This window comes from Sphaerodactylus townsendi, linkage group LG11 (assembly GCF_021028975.2).
Source record: "Sphaerodactylus townsendi isolate TG3544 linkage group LG11, MPM_Stown_v2.3, whole genome shotgun sequence".
Taxonomy (NCBI): Eukaryota; Metazoa; Chordata; class Lepidosauria; order Squamata; family Sphaerodactylidae; genus Sphaerodactylus; species Sphaerodactylus townsendi.
The window spans coordinates 27,277,848-27,296,442 of NC_059435.1; the positions used below are offsets into that span (position 1 = coordinate 27,277,848).

At 42.3% G+C, this 18,595-nt stretch overlaps 1 protein-coding gene across 2 annotated transcripts in view; it reads right to left on the reverse strand.

Annotated features, from left to right (window-relative positions):
- Window positions 1-296: 296 nt before the first annotated feature.
- LOC125441366 overlaps window positions 297-18,595 on the reverse strand; it is a 111,449-nt gene continuing 93,150 nt past the window's right edge. For both annotated transcript variants that reach the window (XR_007245835.1, XM_048511916.1), the window contains exons 3-4: window positions 4,280-4,358; window positions 297-720 (exon numbers count right to left, since the gene is read on the reverse strand). Coding sequence is in view for 1 of the 2 variants with exons in the window: in XM_048511916.1 (XP_048367873.1) it covers window positions 314-720; window positions 4,280-4,358 (486 nt within the window). In the remaining variant the exon portion in view is untranslated. The remainder of the gene's footprint in view (window positions 721-4,279; window positions 4,359-18,595) is intronic.

Genomic DNA, 18,595 nt, shown 5'->3' on the forward strand with positions numbered 1-18,595 from the left:
GTATGGATTGCTGAGGTCATCTTCAATGCTCAGTGGTTCATTGGTACACTGAATGGACTTTTAGGGGCATAGAATCTTTTAGTGACTGAGATTCTCTGTCCTTACAAAAGGAATCTACTTTTTCAGAAAAGGCAATTGCTATCTTGCGAATAAGATACCATTGGAGTTGACTCTTCTACTGTGATTATGTTTTCCAGTGGATGGTGTTTGAATATGGTGAATACATGCCCTTCTTGAGGCCTTTTCTTTATACATCAGTGGACGCTTCCTTAAAACTTGTGAAAAAGCAACTAACATAACATAACACAAGCCTTTATTGGCATATAGAAAAAGCAACTAAAAAGTGATTTTTCTGGCACACAGATGTTCTGGTATACATGTGGCACAGCGGCAGCCTAATCTTTGAATCAAAGATTATGTAGACAGTTAGGGCTAAATCTGGGGAATACATACACTGTTCCATCACAAAGTGGTTTGGTTGCCAACTCTGGCTTGGGGAATTGTTGAAGATTTGGGCAGTATCTGGAAAGAGTGGGGTTTGAATGGGGGAGGGGAAAGTTAGCAAGGATCTGATTCCATGGAGTCCATCTTCCAGAGCAGCAATTTTCTCATCATCATCATCATCATCATCATCATCATCATCATCATCAGCAGCAGCAGCAGCAGCAGCAGCAGCAGCAGCAGCAGCAGCAGCAGCAGCAGCAGCATCCTTTATTGACACTGAGAAACAATAAATATTAGATAAATATTAGATTAAAAGGCAGAATAAAATGCACAAATATCTATATAATCAATAAACAGTCTCTAGCTGGTTCAGATCAGCAATTTTCTCTAGGGGAACTGATCTCTGCAGTCTGGAGATCCATTGTAATTTTGGGAGATCTCCAGGCCCCTGCGTGTAGTCTAGAAGTCTGTTGTAATTCTCCTTGACTCCGCGCCATACTCTCAATCCTTTTTGCAAACCAGTAAGAACTAGAACTCTGATCACTCCACAGTTTTGTGACCAAGCACTGCAATCATAATTTAAAATACTTATACCTGGGCGCTCTGCCAAAGACAAAATGAAGCTTTTAAAAGAAACAAGACAAAAACCCTGGAAAACATGATTAGGGGACAAGATTGCCTAGAGAGAAATCACCTGTCCTTCCCTAGTTTGTATTAATAGGAATATCATTGGTTTGACATCATTAAGAAGCTTTATATGTTTGCTGCTTTACTTCATAATAGAGAACCAGAATTCCAAGTATGCTGTTAGGTTTCTAAGAGAATTCTGGTTAAAAAGAGGCCTTGGACATGTTTCATAGTTTATTGGCGGCAAATATTTATTACTGCTATAATCTGTTCAAACTGGTGGCCAAAGCTGCCTTTTCTTGCATGCAGTCTGTTATTTTTGATAAGGCTTAGGGATAGTTAGTATAATAGTAAGAAATCTTATAATTTCTTGTGATATATAGGCCAATTATGCACAAAGTCTTTGCTGCATAATAGAGACCAGTGTTCGCTGCAACAAGATTTATTGTATTTTCTGGAGCCCCACTTTTACTTTCCACTCTCTTCCCAGCAAGCAAAACCACTTATAGCACAATTTAAATCTTGCTCCGCTGCCAGACAGATTTGCCAGTGGGCATAGCCTTGCCCCGGATATCTTTGCCCATGCTCAGCCTTCTCACTCCCTTGCAGCACTTTGGATGCCTCCCCTCTCACCCCCCTCCCCCCGCCACTTCATGCTGTTGGCTTCTTCCTGCTTCCCTAAGTGCATTAATCAAAAGATCAATAGATCGATCTCTCCTCCACCAGCACAGCCTCACCACAGCACAACCTCAGTTGCCAGATGCCCTGGAACCTTCCCCCTTGCCCCCCCCTCCATGTTGTCGGCTTCTTTCTGCTTCTCTAAAGTGCACCTCTTGAGATTGAGAGATCAATCTTTCGATATAAAGTAACAAAAGAGAGGGTTTTGCTAGGAACAATATAACCAGGCATCTTTTGGGCTCCACTCCAAATCTTTTGGGCTCCACTCCACTCCCAAAATATAATATTCAGTTAAAAACATTATAAATAACACTAGAAGGAGGGCCAATGACTATTATTGAGGGTACACCAGATGAAATAAAAAGTCCACCTGCTGGCAAAAGTCATGTTAGGTCCCGGACCATAAGCCAATAAACAGACTCTGGATTGGTTGTTGTGGGTTTTCCGGGCTGTGTGACCATGGTAAATCTTGTTCCTAACATTTTGCCTGCATCTGTGGCTGGCAACTTCAGAGGTGTATCACAGGCTGCATCTTCAGAGAGGTTTCATTTCTCTCTGCGATACACCTCTGAAAAACCACAACAATCTATTGAAGCTGACTGTGAAAACCTTCGACAAGACTCTGGATTCTTGATCAGTGGTGTTTATTGAACGGCAGTCTTGAGAAAGTCTTGAGGCAGTCTTGTGAAAGCCAGGTCTGCTTGACCTGGCTTTCCTGGGCTCCTTTATCCTCGCCTGGTCCACCCTCCCAGTTTCCCAGAGAAAGTGTGAAAATAATTGTTTAGGGGCTTAGGCCTCTGACGGGGCTTCCCCCGCTCTGCCCAGGCCAGGCTTCCCCGCCCCGCTCTGATGGGGGCTTCCCCTGCTCTTCCCAAGCCCTTAACTAACGTGGGCCCAAGCAGCAGGCAGAACGAGTGAGTTCCGTCCTGCTGCTTAGCCTCGGGAAGAGGCTGAACTGAGCTGGGCACAGGCTTTTATAGCCTGCCCAGGCTCCCGCTGATCCAGCGATGGCGGTTCCCACTGTATCCGCGTGAGCACCCACTACCTCCAGAAGCCGAGGAAGAGCGAGGCCACCGGCTTGAGTCCTCCCCTGCATTAATGGCGCCCCGAGGTAGAGATCCAGATGCGCTATTTATCTACAATCGGTGTCAAAGCTATAAACATCAGTCAGAAGATACATCAGTCAGGTTACATATGCTAAGCTTTGCTCCTAACAAGTCACCAGTAGAGGGTGATAGGTGTATTTCCTGGGGAGGGAACTCCAAAGTTTTGGTGCCACAATAGAGAAGGTTTTTTCTTGGGTCCAGTCTCAGATTGCATAGGCAACCAAGGTTCTCTGAGGATGATCAGGGTGAGTGGGCAGGTTTGTTTGGAAGGTGGTCTTTAATATATGTTGGTCCCAAGCCATACAGGGCTTTTAAGGTCAATACTAGCACCTTGAATGGAGCCTAGAATGGAGCCATTCTTTTGATAGAGTTTTAGGTGGCACATGAAAACTATTGATGATTATTTCATTTTTAAAAAATCTTCTCTTTTAGCCAGAAGAAGTTTGACAGCTAATCCTGAAGTAAAAAAAACTAGGCCAGTTCAATCCCTTCCCCAATTCTTTAACAACCCTCTTCCCTTATCATTATTTGTTATGTTACAGAGCACACTGTCCTATTCTTACTGGTTACACAGACTGCTGTAGATTGTATTTCTTCTTCCCCATTTAACCACTGGGCTGCCCAAATTTGCAGCCATAGTTGCCTATAGTCACAATTAATTTACTGTAGAAGAGTTTCCAGTCTAGATACTTGTGAAGTCACTGATTATTTCCCTGGAAGTCAATGATGTTAACACCTGATGTCCAATTACTTCTTATGAGTTTCTGCATTCTCTCTTCCCTTCCCCCTTGTTGCCAATTGAGTTTTTTTGTCCTGTTAGCTGAAATGCTGCAGGGCTAACTACAAGGGAGCTACCACCATAGAGTGTAAATAAAATATGTTTAAATATTGACTTTTTGTACTTAATGGGAAGTGATGAACCCACAGGAAGTCCTTTGAGCTGTGTAAGAGAAGGCCGGATTCCACAGTTAATCTGTTTGTCAAACAGATGAGATATTTGGTGTGACTTAATGCATTGGTGACAGACGTGTTCATGTTCTAACATAGCCAGTCCCATTGCAATCACAGTAACGTTACACTTATTTTTTAAAAAATAACAGCCGGAGTAGTATTCATAAAATTCTAGGCACCAAAAGTACTTTTATTTAGTATACAAATAAAAGGTTGTTTGCAGTGGCTTTTCTACAAAGGGGGCTGGCTTATTTTTCCTCTTTGGAGCCTGTGTCTGCTAGACTGCTCCTGAAAGGTGGTAGTTGAAAGTGGAATCAGATGTCAGATACTTGCCAAGTTCAACATGCTTCTGAAACAAACGCTGTTCTATCAGTGAGAAAGGCTAAACTTGCCAAAACTATGCTAGGAGCAGCAGTTTCATTGTCAAACTGTAGACCAAGAAGGTGACTTGGCCACCAGGAAAAGGCACCTACCACTTGTAGATGAAGATCTAAACTTTCCACAGCAAAGAAGAGACATGCACAAGACATGGAACGACAGGCCACTCTTTCTCTGAAAGGAAGGTTCACAGTTAGAAGTGCTTGTAGTTAGATATTGACCAAGAGACACTCTCCAGTTCCTTTATTACATGAAGACAGAGTTATGTCAACAATTTTTCTCAATGGGTGGTAGTCCCAATGTTTTCAATGAGCAGCTAAGATTCTCTTATGTGTGTCTGAAGAACATCCCTCCAATTAAAAAAAAGGGAAAATTACCTATTGCCAGAATTGGTGGGACCAGCTGAGTATAACTAAGTACTTTTTGGGCTGGAAAGGCACCCAGGATCAGAGCCTGAAGAGCAAACGTCCTGGGGCATCCTTCAGCAAATGACAGCAGGGAGATCCCTTCAGTTGCACACAAAATGTTGGGCAAGCTGGGGATGAAACTGACCAGAGACCAGAGCAGTCCAGCAGGGAACACTTTCCCCTACTGATGCTTTTGTTGTCTGGAAAGCACACCAGACATCCCCCAGACATCTTATTTTGGGTGTGCAGAGCGAAAAGAGGCACTTGCCTCTTTTTAAGAAGTCTCACAGACATCTTTTTTTGTGCTGTGCAGAACGGACTGACTGGTGAAGCTTATTTGTTTTGTTCCAAATTCAGAGAGAGGGAAGCAATTATTATTCTTATTACCCTTATTATTCTTGTTGTATAATTTGGTTTAATATCACAGCTGCCAGTTCTTTAGCTGGTTGTTGGCCTTTCATTATAATTTGAGCCCCACCCAGAGGCCTGGGATGTTGTAATGTATTGATGTACTATTCGTGTGGATCCCAGCAGGGTTACCTTTTGAATCTGACAGATGTTCATTTTGTCAATTTGAAGGTGTTCCAAGTGCAGCCCTAGTATTTTCGGAATGGTGACCAGGCTGCCAATTACTACTGGGGAAGCCTCAGCTAGTTTGTGCCATAGTCACTGCACCTCAGAGCATGATACTTAGTGACCTTTCTCATGTTATTTTTCATCAACCCTGGTATCACCAGGTATTGCTATGTTGATGATGATCGCTTTCTTGATCTCAATCACTGTGATATCCAGTGTGGTATATGTCAGCATTTGTCTGTTTGGATTTGAAAAGCCCACAAGGTCTTGACCGCCTCATTTTCCAAGACATTCTCTGGATGATGTTCTTGCCAGTTTTTAGCCATCCTGATGTTGTAATTCTTGCATAAATTCCAGTGGATCATCTTGGCCACTGAGTAGTGCTTCTGTACTCAGTCTGGGCGATCCTTTTGCTGCAACTAAAAACACGTTCTACAGTTTAGTGTTGCTGCAACTAAAAACACGTTCTACAATGCAAGATTCCTTGCACAATCTGCACTTTGCATCATCTGAGGATTTTTCGATTCTGGTCTTGATTGTATTTGACCTAATTGCCTATTTTTGAGTGTCTAAAATCAGTGATTCAATTTCCTATGTCAGCGTTCCAGTTGTTAACCACAGCCAGGTCTTTTCATTGTCCATCTTCTTATCCTTGTTATTGTTATTATTAAGAGGAGGGGAGAAAGATCTCTCTTTTCACAATTAGAACTACAGCCTTATTCACAACATATCAAAAGTGCTTCTTAAATTATCCCATTTGACTACAATCCTATTCCCATTGTAAAAACGCCCTTCTGAACAATTATGTTTTACACATTCTGTTGGTTGACAGAAATGTGGTTGTCTTGCTGACCTCCTCAGGCATTCAACAGAGAACCAAAACAGAGAATGGTCAGATAGCAGCAGTTGCTGTCTTTGTCATGAAGGCTTTGGGACATAGCAACCAAGAAAGACCATAGCTCCTGAAAAACTGGGCCTCATAATCTCATCCTGATCTCAATGTCCAGGACTTGTTCCTCACAAACAAGTGTACTGTGATATTACCAATTAATGCTTTTGCGAATGGCCACTGGGCTGTATATGTTTAACCATTGATAGAAATGTCATCACAAACTGCCAGTGATAGGAAGAACCCTCAAGTTATAACTGGTTTATGGCAATCCAACAGGGTTTTCAAGGTAGGAGACAAACAGAGGTGGTTTGCCATTGCCTGCAGCTGTATAACAATCCTGGACTTCTTGGTGGTCTCTTGACCAAATACTAACCTGTGCCAACCCTGTTTAGCAGCCAATATCTGATAAGATTAAGCTAACATGAGCCATCCAGGGCAGGGCAAATTTAATGCCATCAAGTTGCAACGAATTCATGTCTACTCCTCATGGGGTTTTCAAAGCAAAAGGTGGTTTGCCATTACCTCCCTCTCCAATAATAGTCTTTCTTGGTGATCTTCCATTCAAGTACTAATAATGGCCAATTCTACTTTTCCCATAACCTCTGATAAGGTCAGGATAGATTGTAATGACAGCTATTAAGGCTGCTGCCATTACAAATGCTACTCCTTATATTTTATGACATTTTGAGCCCACAGTTGATATTTTCTCTTCTGTACCTACTTACGTATAAAATCTTCATACCTTAATAAATCCATCAGTCTTTAAGCTGCCACAAGACTCTTTTTTTGGGGGGGAGGGGTTGCTGTAAAAGCTACACGTATGGATTTATGTCAACTGAATGTATTCAACCCTAAATTCATTGGGAGGATAGATCAAATACTTAACTTCCTGAAATAATTGAGTTTAATCAGTTATTACCTATAATGTTTTGCAGTTACTTTGTGGTTAAAAGATTTTCTAAAAACACAAAAGCATCAGTATCACAAATGACAGCATTAACCTTGCAGAATGTTTTTTTGGGGGGGGGAAATCTTTTAAAATTCTTTAGGTCCTTTTCTATATCTCCTTCTCGCAGTCATTGTAAGAGGATTAGCCGTGCCTGCTGACTGGTACGTGAGTCCTTACCTGTGGGAGGCTGAAGGAAAACAAAAAGAGGTAGTGGAACAAACCTTGACAACACTGTAATGACTCAGTCAATTCAGAAAAAGTGAGTTTTTTAAACATCTAAAAAGTAGGAGTTCTGTTGAAATTCATTGAAATTCTGCCAAGGACATCAATGGCATCGTAGCAGAAACACCTATTAGTGGTGTGGTTAGATAGCTAGATTAGTAGTGTGGTTTTTTAATCTGTCTGTCTAATGGTTGTAAGGACCCTAATTTAGTATATTTAGCATAGTTTCACAGAATCTTCCTACACTCCATGCGAATTGAAGGAATCCCACTCCTAAATGGCATCTCGCTGATGTTGGAAGAAGTTACATGAGGGTGAATTTAGCCACAGCTTTTTTTTTCCTAAAGAAAAAGTGTTGAAAAAAGAGATAATCAGTTCCTGTCTGAGCTCTTGCAAAAATGTGCACTTTGATCAATAAGTGGCAATAATGGATTCCATCAGGGAGGAAAATGTAAATAGCTTGGGCTATATTAATAGATCACCCTCCCAGGATCATCTTATTTTTTCCTTTAGAACTGTCCTTCCATTAGAGCTGTTCTTTACCCTGAAGACACTTTTTGGACAAAATGCCGCTTCATCCCAAAGATGTGCATTCTTCGTCTCTAATGTTAGCAGATGCACTTTGAATATCAGAGCTGCATAATTGACGTGTTTTATTTTAGAACCTCTAGCATAGGTGTCTCATTTTTTAAAAAAAATCTGGCAAAACAACCAGAGTATCAGCAGTGGGGTGTGGGGTGTTTGGTGAATAGATCTTGAGAGGGAATGAGATGACCAAGGTGCCCAGAGGACTATGGAGAATGGGGAATACAATCATCACCATCCTTCCATGGCCAGCTTGCTCTTATCCCTGGAGGTTGAGCAGGGGGGTGGGGTGTGTGCCTGACATTCCCCCCCCCCAAATGTCTTGGAGGGAGGTCTGGGCCATCTTCTAACAGAAACAGGGAGTCTATTTTATAATCACTACAACAGGGTACACCTGTGCTATTCCTCACTTTTCCCGATAGGGCCACATTCACTTACATGGGAGAAACTGAACTCCACAGCATCACTGGGGAGCATATCAAATTCTGTTCCTTCCCTAAAATGATCCCAGTTGTTGAGACTCAGTCTTGCTCCTCTCTGTATAGACCCACCTCCAACTCTTTACCATCCTGACTTTTGCATTCTGAATTCTTTATCATAAATAATTTAATTTTAATAAATAAATAATTTTGGATCTTTTTTTTAAAATGGCAATCTTTTGTTTATTTAAACAATTTCTACCCCATAGTCTCAACCTAAGAAGACTCCCAAGGCAACTTACAACAAAGAGGTCAACACAGTAAGAAGAAGAATAACAGCAATAATAACAGCAATTGGGACATCTCTAAGTGGTACCTGTGACAACTCCATTTCTGGATCTAGACCAGGGTTTCAGACTGCTCTGAGTTAGCCATGTGGTAATCCATTCTAGCATTTGCAGTGGGTTTGAATGACTAAAAGGAGATTCTATAGGTCCGTTAAATTAGTGGCTGCTGTGATGCTTAGCCAAACAGGAGCCTCATCATTAAACTATTATTTGTTTAATTCTGCGCAGCCATTTGATTCTCATACTTAAAGTTTTCTCAATATCAGATCATTCAACCCAATAAAAACAGCAGCTAAAAACTTATGAACAAAACATCAGTTCAACATTATAATGGTTTTAAAAAGGAGCAGAGCAGCAAGGATCCCATAACAGTGACCTAAGAAACAAAAGTACCTATGAAAAGCTTGAGATGATGGACCTGTTCACACACCAGGTGAATATCCATGGCCAAGGAGTTCCCCAAAAGGGGTGCCACCCATACAAGGCCTCTCTTGTCTTAGAAGGCACCCTTTGCTCCTGAAGGTAGGAGTCTGCAGAGAATGGCTGTCTAAGACAGCTTTTTTTTGGTAGCCAAGTAGTAGCCTGCTTATTTTCAAGCGTGATTGTTTTTTAATGATCCTTCTAATTACATTTTAAATATGTATACAATGAGCATCAGAGGTGTTGCAAGGGGGGAAAGTGTGTCCTCCGTCCCTGTCCCACCCCACCCTGCAATGCCCCCGCCCTGCCCTGGAATTCCCCTGGAACACCCCCGCCACACCCCCACAGGGGCGCACGCCCGGTGCACTGTGCCCCCGTTCCCTTGGAGCTACACCTCTGATGAGCATACAAACAAACAAAAAAAGAGAAGAACAAAATACCCACAGTAATCAACTACCAAAGTCACAGCACCCAGTTGATTTCACCCGTGAAAGCCTTCGAGAATACACTGTACCCTTTTTATTTATTAAGCTTTTTAAAATTTGAATGCTGAAAGCCTGATCTCTATTAACACAATTCCGATTTGGTCTTGTTATTGAAAAAGTGCTAAAGGGAGCAATTGAGCTTGCCATCTCCTGAGAGGGGCAGCTCAAACTTGCAAAGGTGCAATTGAATGTCCCTGAACTAGTGAAGCGAAGGATGTGGCAACTGAGTGGAGCCTCTAAAACACAAATACAGAGGGCTCTTCCAGATTTGCTGGGGAAAGCAGTTACGACCCAGATAAAAGTTTGTTTCATCCCTGAAGCAGAGAAAAGGAGCTGCAGTGCGTAGCAGAGTTTTGGGGCGCCCATGGTTTTTTTTCAATCTCTTGGGACTCAACAGCAGCTTGTGAGTCCATCCTTTCACAGCCCTCATAATTCCATTTTTCTTTGCATTAAATTTGGCTCTCTCTTGTACAGAATTTTAAGAATTTTTTTAAAGCAGTGTATATACAGCTCTCTTCCCCCCTCTGCACAGGCCAATAAACACAGGGGTAGGATGGTAAAAAAGAAAACAGTTTGGGGGAGAAACTTGCACAGATCCCGCCCCCAAAACGAGTCTGCCCTGTGTTATTTTCCCCAAATCGTGTTTTTTGAGAATCATGCTATTCGCAAGTCTTTTCAAAAATCCTGGGTTGCAGCAGCTTGCAAGTGAACAACCAGGCAAGAGGCACTTTATTCGCCTCAGTTTATACATTTGCTGTGCGGAAGGGGCCTCAGTGTTGATTAACAGTGATGGAACCAATGCTCAGCTTAATTTAGCGAGTGCTAAGAAGCTGAGGGTGTTTCCAGATGCTAGAACAGTGGTTCTCACCCTTCCTAAAGTTGCAACCCTTTAATACAGTTCCTCATGTTGTGGTGACCCCCAACCCTAACATTTATCCATTTTACAGATGGAGAACATTGATGCAGAGAGTCTTAGGCGACCCCTGTGAAAGGGTCGTTCAACCCCCAAAGGGTCCCGACCCACAGGTTGAGAAGCACTGTGCTAGAAGATCTACCTATATTAGCAATGTCCTAGCTAGCACTGACTAAAAAGCATGGTGAGCCTCTGCTAAATTCCAAAGTCTGTTCCTGATCCTCACAGGTCAGGGGGGCGCATAGTGGTCAGGGTTCAGGCAGGCCTTGTAGATGTTTGCTTATCTAAAAAATGGCATTTAAATATTCTCTAAACCCGAGCTAGCTTTCCTTCAGTTTGATTTTATGTCTTCTGAGAGTGTGTGCTCTTTAGAGTCAATTAGAGCTGTGGAGACATCTGCCGGGTGAATCAGTTCAGCCTTAACTCTCATTAAAAAAAAATTCAAACGTTTGTGAGGGGAAAAAAATCCTGAAACAAATCACAGCTCAAACCTAATGACTGACCTGACCGTGTCTTTCCTCAAACCTTTTAGAGATGTTTACTTCAAGTGTAAGAATTCAGTTTGGTATTTTGATCAACTTTCATACCACTTGAGTAAGGTGTCTTTTTTGTTTTCATTGTTGAATTTACCCCTTCCAGGAGCACCCAGCAACAACAAAAACAACAAAAATTGCACATGCAACAACACCCATATGTGCATCTCACACCTTGCGTATCAGTTGTGGGCAGGGACCCAGCCCCTTGATAGCTATTTGATTATCCATGAAGAGTCCCAACATGGTTCACCAAGCCAGCCCTTGTGTCTGCAAGAATCAAACCCCACCCAGCACATCAATTATGGTTAAAGTACCTCAGATTAGGAATTGAAGCTAGTATATTTGTAACGTTTTAAAATATTATCTGTGTTTCTTTACATTGAGAGATAAGTTGTAGAAGAAAGAAGAGTGAAAGGGGGATGAGAGAGTGAAGTGACTGATTGACACTGGAGAGTGACTGTGAAGAGTCTGCTGAACTGAGAATCAGTCCGTGTTAAGCTGAACTGAGTGTGTGTGTGAATAACTAGGGAAAGAGACGGTGCTGGAGGCTGTCAGGGAGCAGTTTGAGCTAAGCTGAATCAGAGGCCCCTTCCGCACATGCAGAATAATGCATTTTCAATCCAGTTTCAGTGCACTTTGCAGTTGGATTTCACAGTGCGGAATAGCAGAATCCATTTGCAAGCAATTGTGAAAGTGGATATAAAGTGGGTTATTCTGCATATGCGGAAGGTGCCAGAGTGGGTACAGAATTTGAGAGGGAGAAAATATTATGTGAGCTGAGAGAGAGTGAGAGTGAGTGAGTGAGTGAGTGAGTGAGTGAGTGAGTGAGAGAGAGAGAGAGAGAGAGAGAGAGAGAGAGGTCTGTACTGAAGACTGAGAGAGTCGGTCTGTGCTGTACTGAGAGTGAGAGACTAGAAAAGAAGTCAGATCCTGATATGATCTCAAATATGTAAAGAGGGAGAGAGGGAATTGATATAAAGTGAAAGTGACCTCAGCAGAAGTTGTCGCCTCACTTTCAGGGGAAAGTATAAAATTAAATTCCTGGTGGCAGAGAAATATATATAGAGAAAGAAAGGAATAAACAAACATTATTTTGTACCTATTATATTTGTTTGCAAAGAAATAAGAGCGGGCACCACAATATTAAACATGATATGACCATACAATTGCTATATCCAGGCTTAATCCTGTGGTGTTTCCTGATGTCACTGCATTTAATACATTTAATGCATTTAATACATTTTACATGTGTGTGAAATACAAACAGGAATGTTGAACAACTGTGCCTTAGAGTAATGCTGTCAGGATCGTTATGTATTTGGTTCTGATGGAACAAGAAGAAAAGAGGAATGCTTACCAAAAGAGGGGAGAGAGTTTGATTTGCATGCCTAAGCATATTAATGTAATTAATTCCAATATCTCTGACAACCCATTGAGCTTTCTTTGGGAGCAAGAAGGTGAATGTAAATGCTATTTTACCTGGTACTGTTTCGTTCTCTTTCAGAGACTTCAAAGTGCTTTATTATTTGTTATCTTTTCCATGTGTGAGAGAGGAACTAGGTGATGTGTGTGTACTCTTCAAATGGCTTTTGTGGGATGGGGGTGCTGGCATTGGACACTCAAGATATGTAGCAAGTAAGTGCTGTTTGCATGCAGATGGAAACTTGCTGGGTTATGAGTAAGACTGGAAGATATAGTATCTGCCGCAAGCATCTTATAGAGAGTTTGGTAGAGGGGGTTGCACTGAAATGAACATTTTTCTGGGTGTTTGGTGAGAAAAATGTTAATGTAAAAGCCTTGAAGCTTCCTAGACTAGCGGGAGAAAGGTTGGCTCTTTGGCCAGCTTCTCTTTCATAAACAGCTGAGAGATACTTTCTAGCCCTTGAGTTGCTATCAGTCAATAGTCAGCCAGTTGGGCATGTGGCTAAGCTTTTAGGTCATGAAATAGACTTGGATACTGTCAAAGACCTAACCCGGCTTTTGGGATGGTAGCAACACCAAGCCGTAGGCTCTGAATCAGAACTCCAGACACCAAAATATATTTTTAGAATTTTGTTAAACAAAGGCAGTAAAACATAAGTTTAAAAACATAACAGTGAACACAAAAATCAAGGTGCGATCCAGTTACATGCTCAACCCCCCCCCCCCAAGGTTAAAATCTACATATCAGAAAAAGATACTTGTAGACAAAAGGTACTAGTTATCTTCAGTACCTGTGCAAAGTTACACAGAATTCTAGGCAGAATGGAGGGCAAAAACATAGAACAAAAGAAGTAGAAGTCACCGCTAATACTGATAGAACCAATTTGTGGTTTAGGCTGACCATGACAGGTGATTATTGATTAACCAATCAGGGTACACTTCAATCACAATATTCTGGATGATGAGTGGGCCTACCCCTCCGCTCTAAAACAAAACCTTTTCAACTACTCTGCAAACTGGCCAGTCCCAGCTAGTTGAAATGAATGAAGATAATTTCATGCCCTCTAACAAGCATTACAACCTTGAAGAGATAGTACATTCATTCCCAACTGATGACACCTTCTTTTTTTGAGCCTTCTTAGCTCATGAGAAATACAAAAACCGTCTTTGTCTTAGAATGCTCTGTTGGATTTTAGTGCCTACCTAGTTCGGTGAGGTAGGCGCTAGGATCCAAAAGTAATATTTTAAAACAAAGATGATCCAGTATGTGGCAAATGAAGTCACAATCTTGTTTTGTTTTGTTTTTCTGTTGGTAAGACAGAATATAGGTTTTTAGCAAAGAAAATGGTTTCTCTCTTGACAGATGCCAGCTGAGTCTGCTGGGTAGATAAGGGAAAGAGTGCCTAACCTGACTTGCTGGAACAAACCAAAATTCATTGATTGTCTGTGGGCTAAATCCTCATTTCTACAACTAACCAGTCTTACAATAAATCATGGCTTTCTATTATGGCTGAGTGAACCATCCTTTAGTCAGCACAACAATCCTTTTGCGATGCATTTGTATATTCATGTGCTGATCACAGATGGGCATGTGTATGTAGGGACAATCAGATTCCCCGCAGGAAAACAATATAAAATACAGCCTCTTTTGGCTGCTTCACCTCACATGAGAGAATCCTTCTGGATTGACAGACTCATTATTGGTAAGAATATTACCTACAACCATGATAGTCAGGTGCATTATTCCAGCATGCTTGATAAACTGCTGGGAAACAGAAATGGGGAAGGAAAGAAAGGAAGCCATGCAGTTTATCTTTGAAAAAAGAAAAAAAGGTCAAGTCTTCTATGGGATTGTGTGGAAAGCAGTTTAAAGTCATTTGATGAATAAGAATAATGCTAGATGAAGGCATCTGAAGCTCTCTGAGAGCTAGCTAGGGTGAATAACCAGTTGGACTTAGTTCAGTCTTCTCCTTAGTACAGATATCTGTTTCTCCTGATCTCTGACACGTGACATTGCTTAGAGACTTTCCCACCAAAATAAGATTTTCCATTATGGGTAAAATAATGTTTTGGTTCACCAAAAAAGAGTCTATTTTTTACACTGATAGCCTCATGACAGACATGTTTTTAAACATTTGTGGGTACATGCTAGTTTTGTTCTGGACTTTTTCAGCTCAGGGCTCCCTTCACCCTCATTTTATTACACAACAGTCTTCTAAAGTAGGTTAGGCTGAGACAGAATGACTGGCACAAGGCCTCCCAGTGAGTTTAATGGAAGAATGGGAATTACAAGGTCATCCAATGATGTTCATGGCTGAAGGGGAATTTGAATCTGGCATTTCCACAGTCTTAGATCACTTCTGCACTGGGGTGAGGGGAAAATAACCCTTACTGTGGAAGCCGCAGTGCGGGAGGAAAAGGTATATAGAGAGAGTGTCTGCATGCACAGTCTCCATGCATCCCACTGATGACTCAAAGTGGCTCGTGGTTCTGCTGGGATTCTCTGGTTTTATGTTGAATCTATTGGGGGTTTTGGTTCTGTTTTCAGTTGGACTGCACTGATTTTTGGCCAGTGGATGCTGCTCTACATATGACTATTGGCTTTTTTGCTCAGGAATAAGCATAAAATTCCTCCCCCTCTCAACTGGAAATAATGGAAATAAGTGGAATAGCTGTGGTTGCCTTGCTGAGGAACCTTTGGAATTACTCTAAGGTTCCCGACAAATTTGGTGTCACTTACATGAAAAGCAGCCACTCCAACCCTCCCAGAAAGAGTCCCTCAGAGAGAACAATGGACCCTTGAAATTTCAAAATTCTGAAAAATCTGAATCTCAATCGTGAAATGAGAACCCAAATAAGCCATAATACCAGTATGGAAACCTAAGAAATGTCAAATATTTTCTAGTGCACATTCCTAGTCACAACTACTAGGTATATGATAGAAAAATATAGAGAAGGGTGTGCAAAGTTTACTTAATGATGATCGAACAGTTTACTAATGAGTTAAGAACTGTGCAGGGTTTACTCGAGGACAGACAAAATTACTGACAGTGTAAACCTAGACAGACTTGCATCCTTCCAAGCCCACTGATTGCAACAGGCCGTTTACAGCGCCCTAGGGATGGCAAAAACGCTGTCCCTAGGGAGCTGTTCGCTTGGGGGGTGCAGCTGCTTCTCAGCTGTGCCGTCCTCGCTCCCCCCCCCAGTGGTGAGAATCCGCCATTTTCCCACCTCGCTCCCCGAGCAAGGTTTGGGGGGAACAGCAGCTTCCAGCTGCTGTCGTGCAAACGGCAGCGGCTAGAAGGTGCCATCCCCCCTTTCCCAATCGTCTTACCTTCCCTGCGACCTTCCAGCGCATCACTGAAACCTGGGGACACTCCCCCCCTGCCCTGCGACCCTGGAGCGGTCACGCAGGGCAGGGTGGCATGCCCCCCGTGCGAACAGTCCTGGGGGGGTTGGGTCGGAGTCATGTACGCTGATCCAACCCCCAGCGTGGCCGTGCGGAAGCGGCCTTAGTTTATGAGTGCATTTGAGTTTAACCGCTTGACAAAAATCTTCAAAGTTAGTACAACGAAAAGTGAAGATCAGAAAGGTACAGGGAATAATTTTTTGAAAAATTGAACAGGAAAATGAAAACACTTTATAAACCCATTGAATTGTATATTCGTGGAATGTATAGAGTTTGGCCAAATTATAAGTCCATGTTATATATCCTTTTCTGCAATCTACTTAGCTACAATTGCTACTTCTTCATTGATGCATGCTGTGACCCCTGTGGGTGGCTGTTCATAATGCAGCATCCATGTGCTCAGAGCTGTACCTGGCAAGTCATTGACAAGGGCAGCATCCCATGTGGTGCAGGTGGATTTTAGCCAGAACAATACAGAATTCTTTCACCCTGCAGCATTTATGAGCAGCCCTCATATGGGCTGCTGTTGTATGAAACACATCTGCCCCTAGATTTCATCTTCCTGCCCACATATAGTGAAATTACATTTTCCAGAGAAATTAACGTTGTTGCCTCAACAGTTTAAAGAACAACCATAAACCAACCTCAGTCAACCACACCTAAATTTCTCATTCACTACTGCCGGCAGATGCTGAGGGGTCTGCTATTATTGATTCAGTCACCAAAACTGGCATAGATGGCACAAAAGAAATACATGTAAAGATAAAGAAGGAACTGTAACTGAACAATTTGAGCAGTCCTGTGCTCACTAATGGACGTGTTCAATTAAATAATTCTTCAGAGTTCTGCAAATAGACCATCATGAAGTATATGAAAAGGTTCAGCATATATGATTTTACAGGCTAACAAAATTTACTTGGTACCACTGAACATAAGGGTAGCCATGGAAACTTGTTTCTCAAAGCCATCCTACTGCCTCTAACAGCCTCAAGTGCTACTATTTGTGTCCAGCAAGGAAAACTTGAGTGGAAAAGGTCACTTGTGATGACAATCTGCAGGCTGCCTTGAGGTGAGAGAAAGAACGGTGAGGGATGGCGAGGGGAAAGTTTCTCTGCAGAAGGCGGAGAGGCAGTCCTGAAATGGAGAGTCTGGAACAGCAAAAGCATCCTTTTGGTAATATAGCAGAGACTTTATGCTGTAGTTAGGAGGTAGAGCATGAGAAAATGAGACTACCCATTGTAGGTTTGTATCCAGGCATTTAATACTTGCCCTCCCAGCGGCTCTTTTGCTCCATGGCACAAATGACCCTCTTGAGAAACACATTCTGCCAGTAGAAAAGGTAAAACTGTAGTAGTAACTTTCTCCTTCTTCTTGGCTGAATAAAACATACACAATAATAGCCATCTGCACAAAAGCAGGGTAAAAGTCATTACTCTGGACTTTACAAGAGGTGATAGTGCAATTACAGGAACAGTGTTAGAGGAAAGGTCCTGACGCAGTAGTAAAGCATCCACTTTGCATTCCAATTCAGTCCTTGGAATTTCCTCAAAATGGAGATAGGCTAGCCAGTCTGGGAGTCTTCAGGAAGTGCAGTATGTGTGTGGGAGCATCATTGATGCACTGACGTCATGGGTGAAGCCATTGCCCCACCCCCTATACCTTTGTAGGAATTTCCCATGTTTCTATGATTGACCATAAAGATAGCAGAATTTCCTAGAACATCACAGACACAGTGACTGGAAGTGATGTTGCCACATCTGTTCCCTCACCCTCTGTTTTGTGCCATGGAGAAAGCAAGAAACAGCCAGTGTAGCTAATTTGATAGTAGGAGATGGGAAAGAGCTGAGACCCTGGAAAGCCACTGACAGTCAGTGTAGACAACAGTGACTTTGAAAGACCAATAGTCTGATCATGTTTGCCATCAAAGTGTGCACATGCTGGTATTACTTAATCACCGTATGAGCATTATTTTTGAAAGGCTTTGACCCTGCCTTTGCACTACATACAGCACTCAACATTGATTACAAAAATCCAGTAAGTATGACAAATGAGCAACATACAAACTTACAGCTGCTGGACAGATGTTTCAGTGTCTTATCCCCAGCCTTCAAGATCTTCCTGCTACTGCTGTTCTAGCAGTTGGTTGTCCTTCAGGCAGTTATGGTGAAGGGAAAAAATACACTACCTGCACAAACATATTGCCCAGCTTACATTCAGCAGACGGAAATCACCAGTATCAATAAGCAATAATCTTTCACCTTCCCCCCCACACACATCTTGCTCCTCAAACCCTGGTGCACCTTAGGATGCCAATTAAGTCTGCAGCCAATCACAGCAGATCATAATCTTCTCAAACACTATATGAAATCCAGCTAGGAGGACACTCATACCTTAGAAAATATAGCACAAAGTTTTCAGTTATATCTCTTTGACTGATGCTCACACTTTAATCTCAGACTTAAGGACTTTTGGGGGAACCGTTCAGTGAGAGAGCTAGTACTTTAATACAGTTCCTCATGTTGTGGTGACCCCCAACCCTAACATTTATCCATTTTACAGATGGAGAACACTGATGCAGAGAGTCTTAGGCGACCCCTGTGAAAGGATCATTCGACCCCCAATGGGGTCCCGACCCCCAGGTTGGGAACCACTGCCCTAGGAGAACATATACATCTGCATAACCCTTATAGCAGTGGTGGCGAACCTATGGCACTCTAGATGTTCATGAACATCTGGAGTGCCATAGGTTCGCCACCACGGCCTTATAGCTTAAAATGCCATCTGCTCACCCAGGAAAGGGGGAAGCAAGTCATATACTGCCTGGTGGCT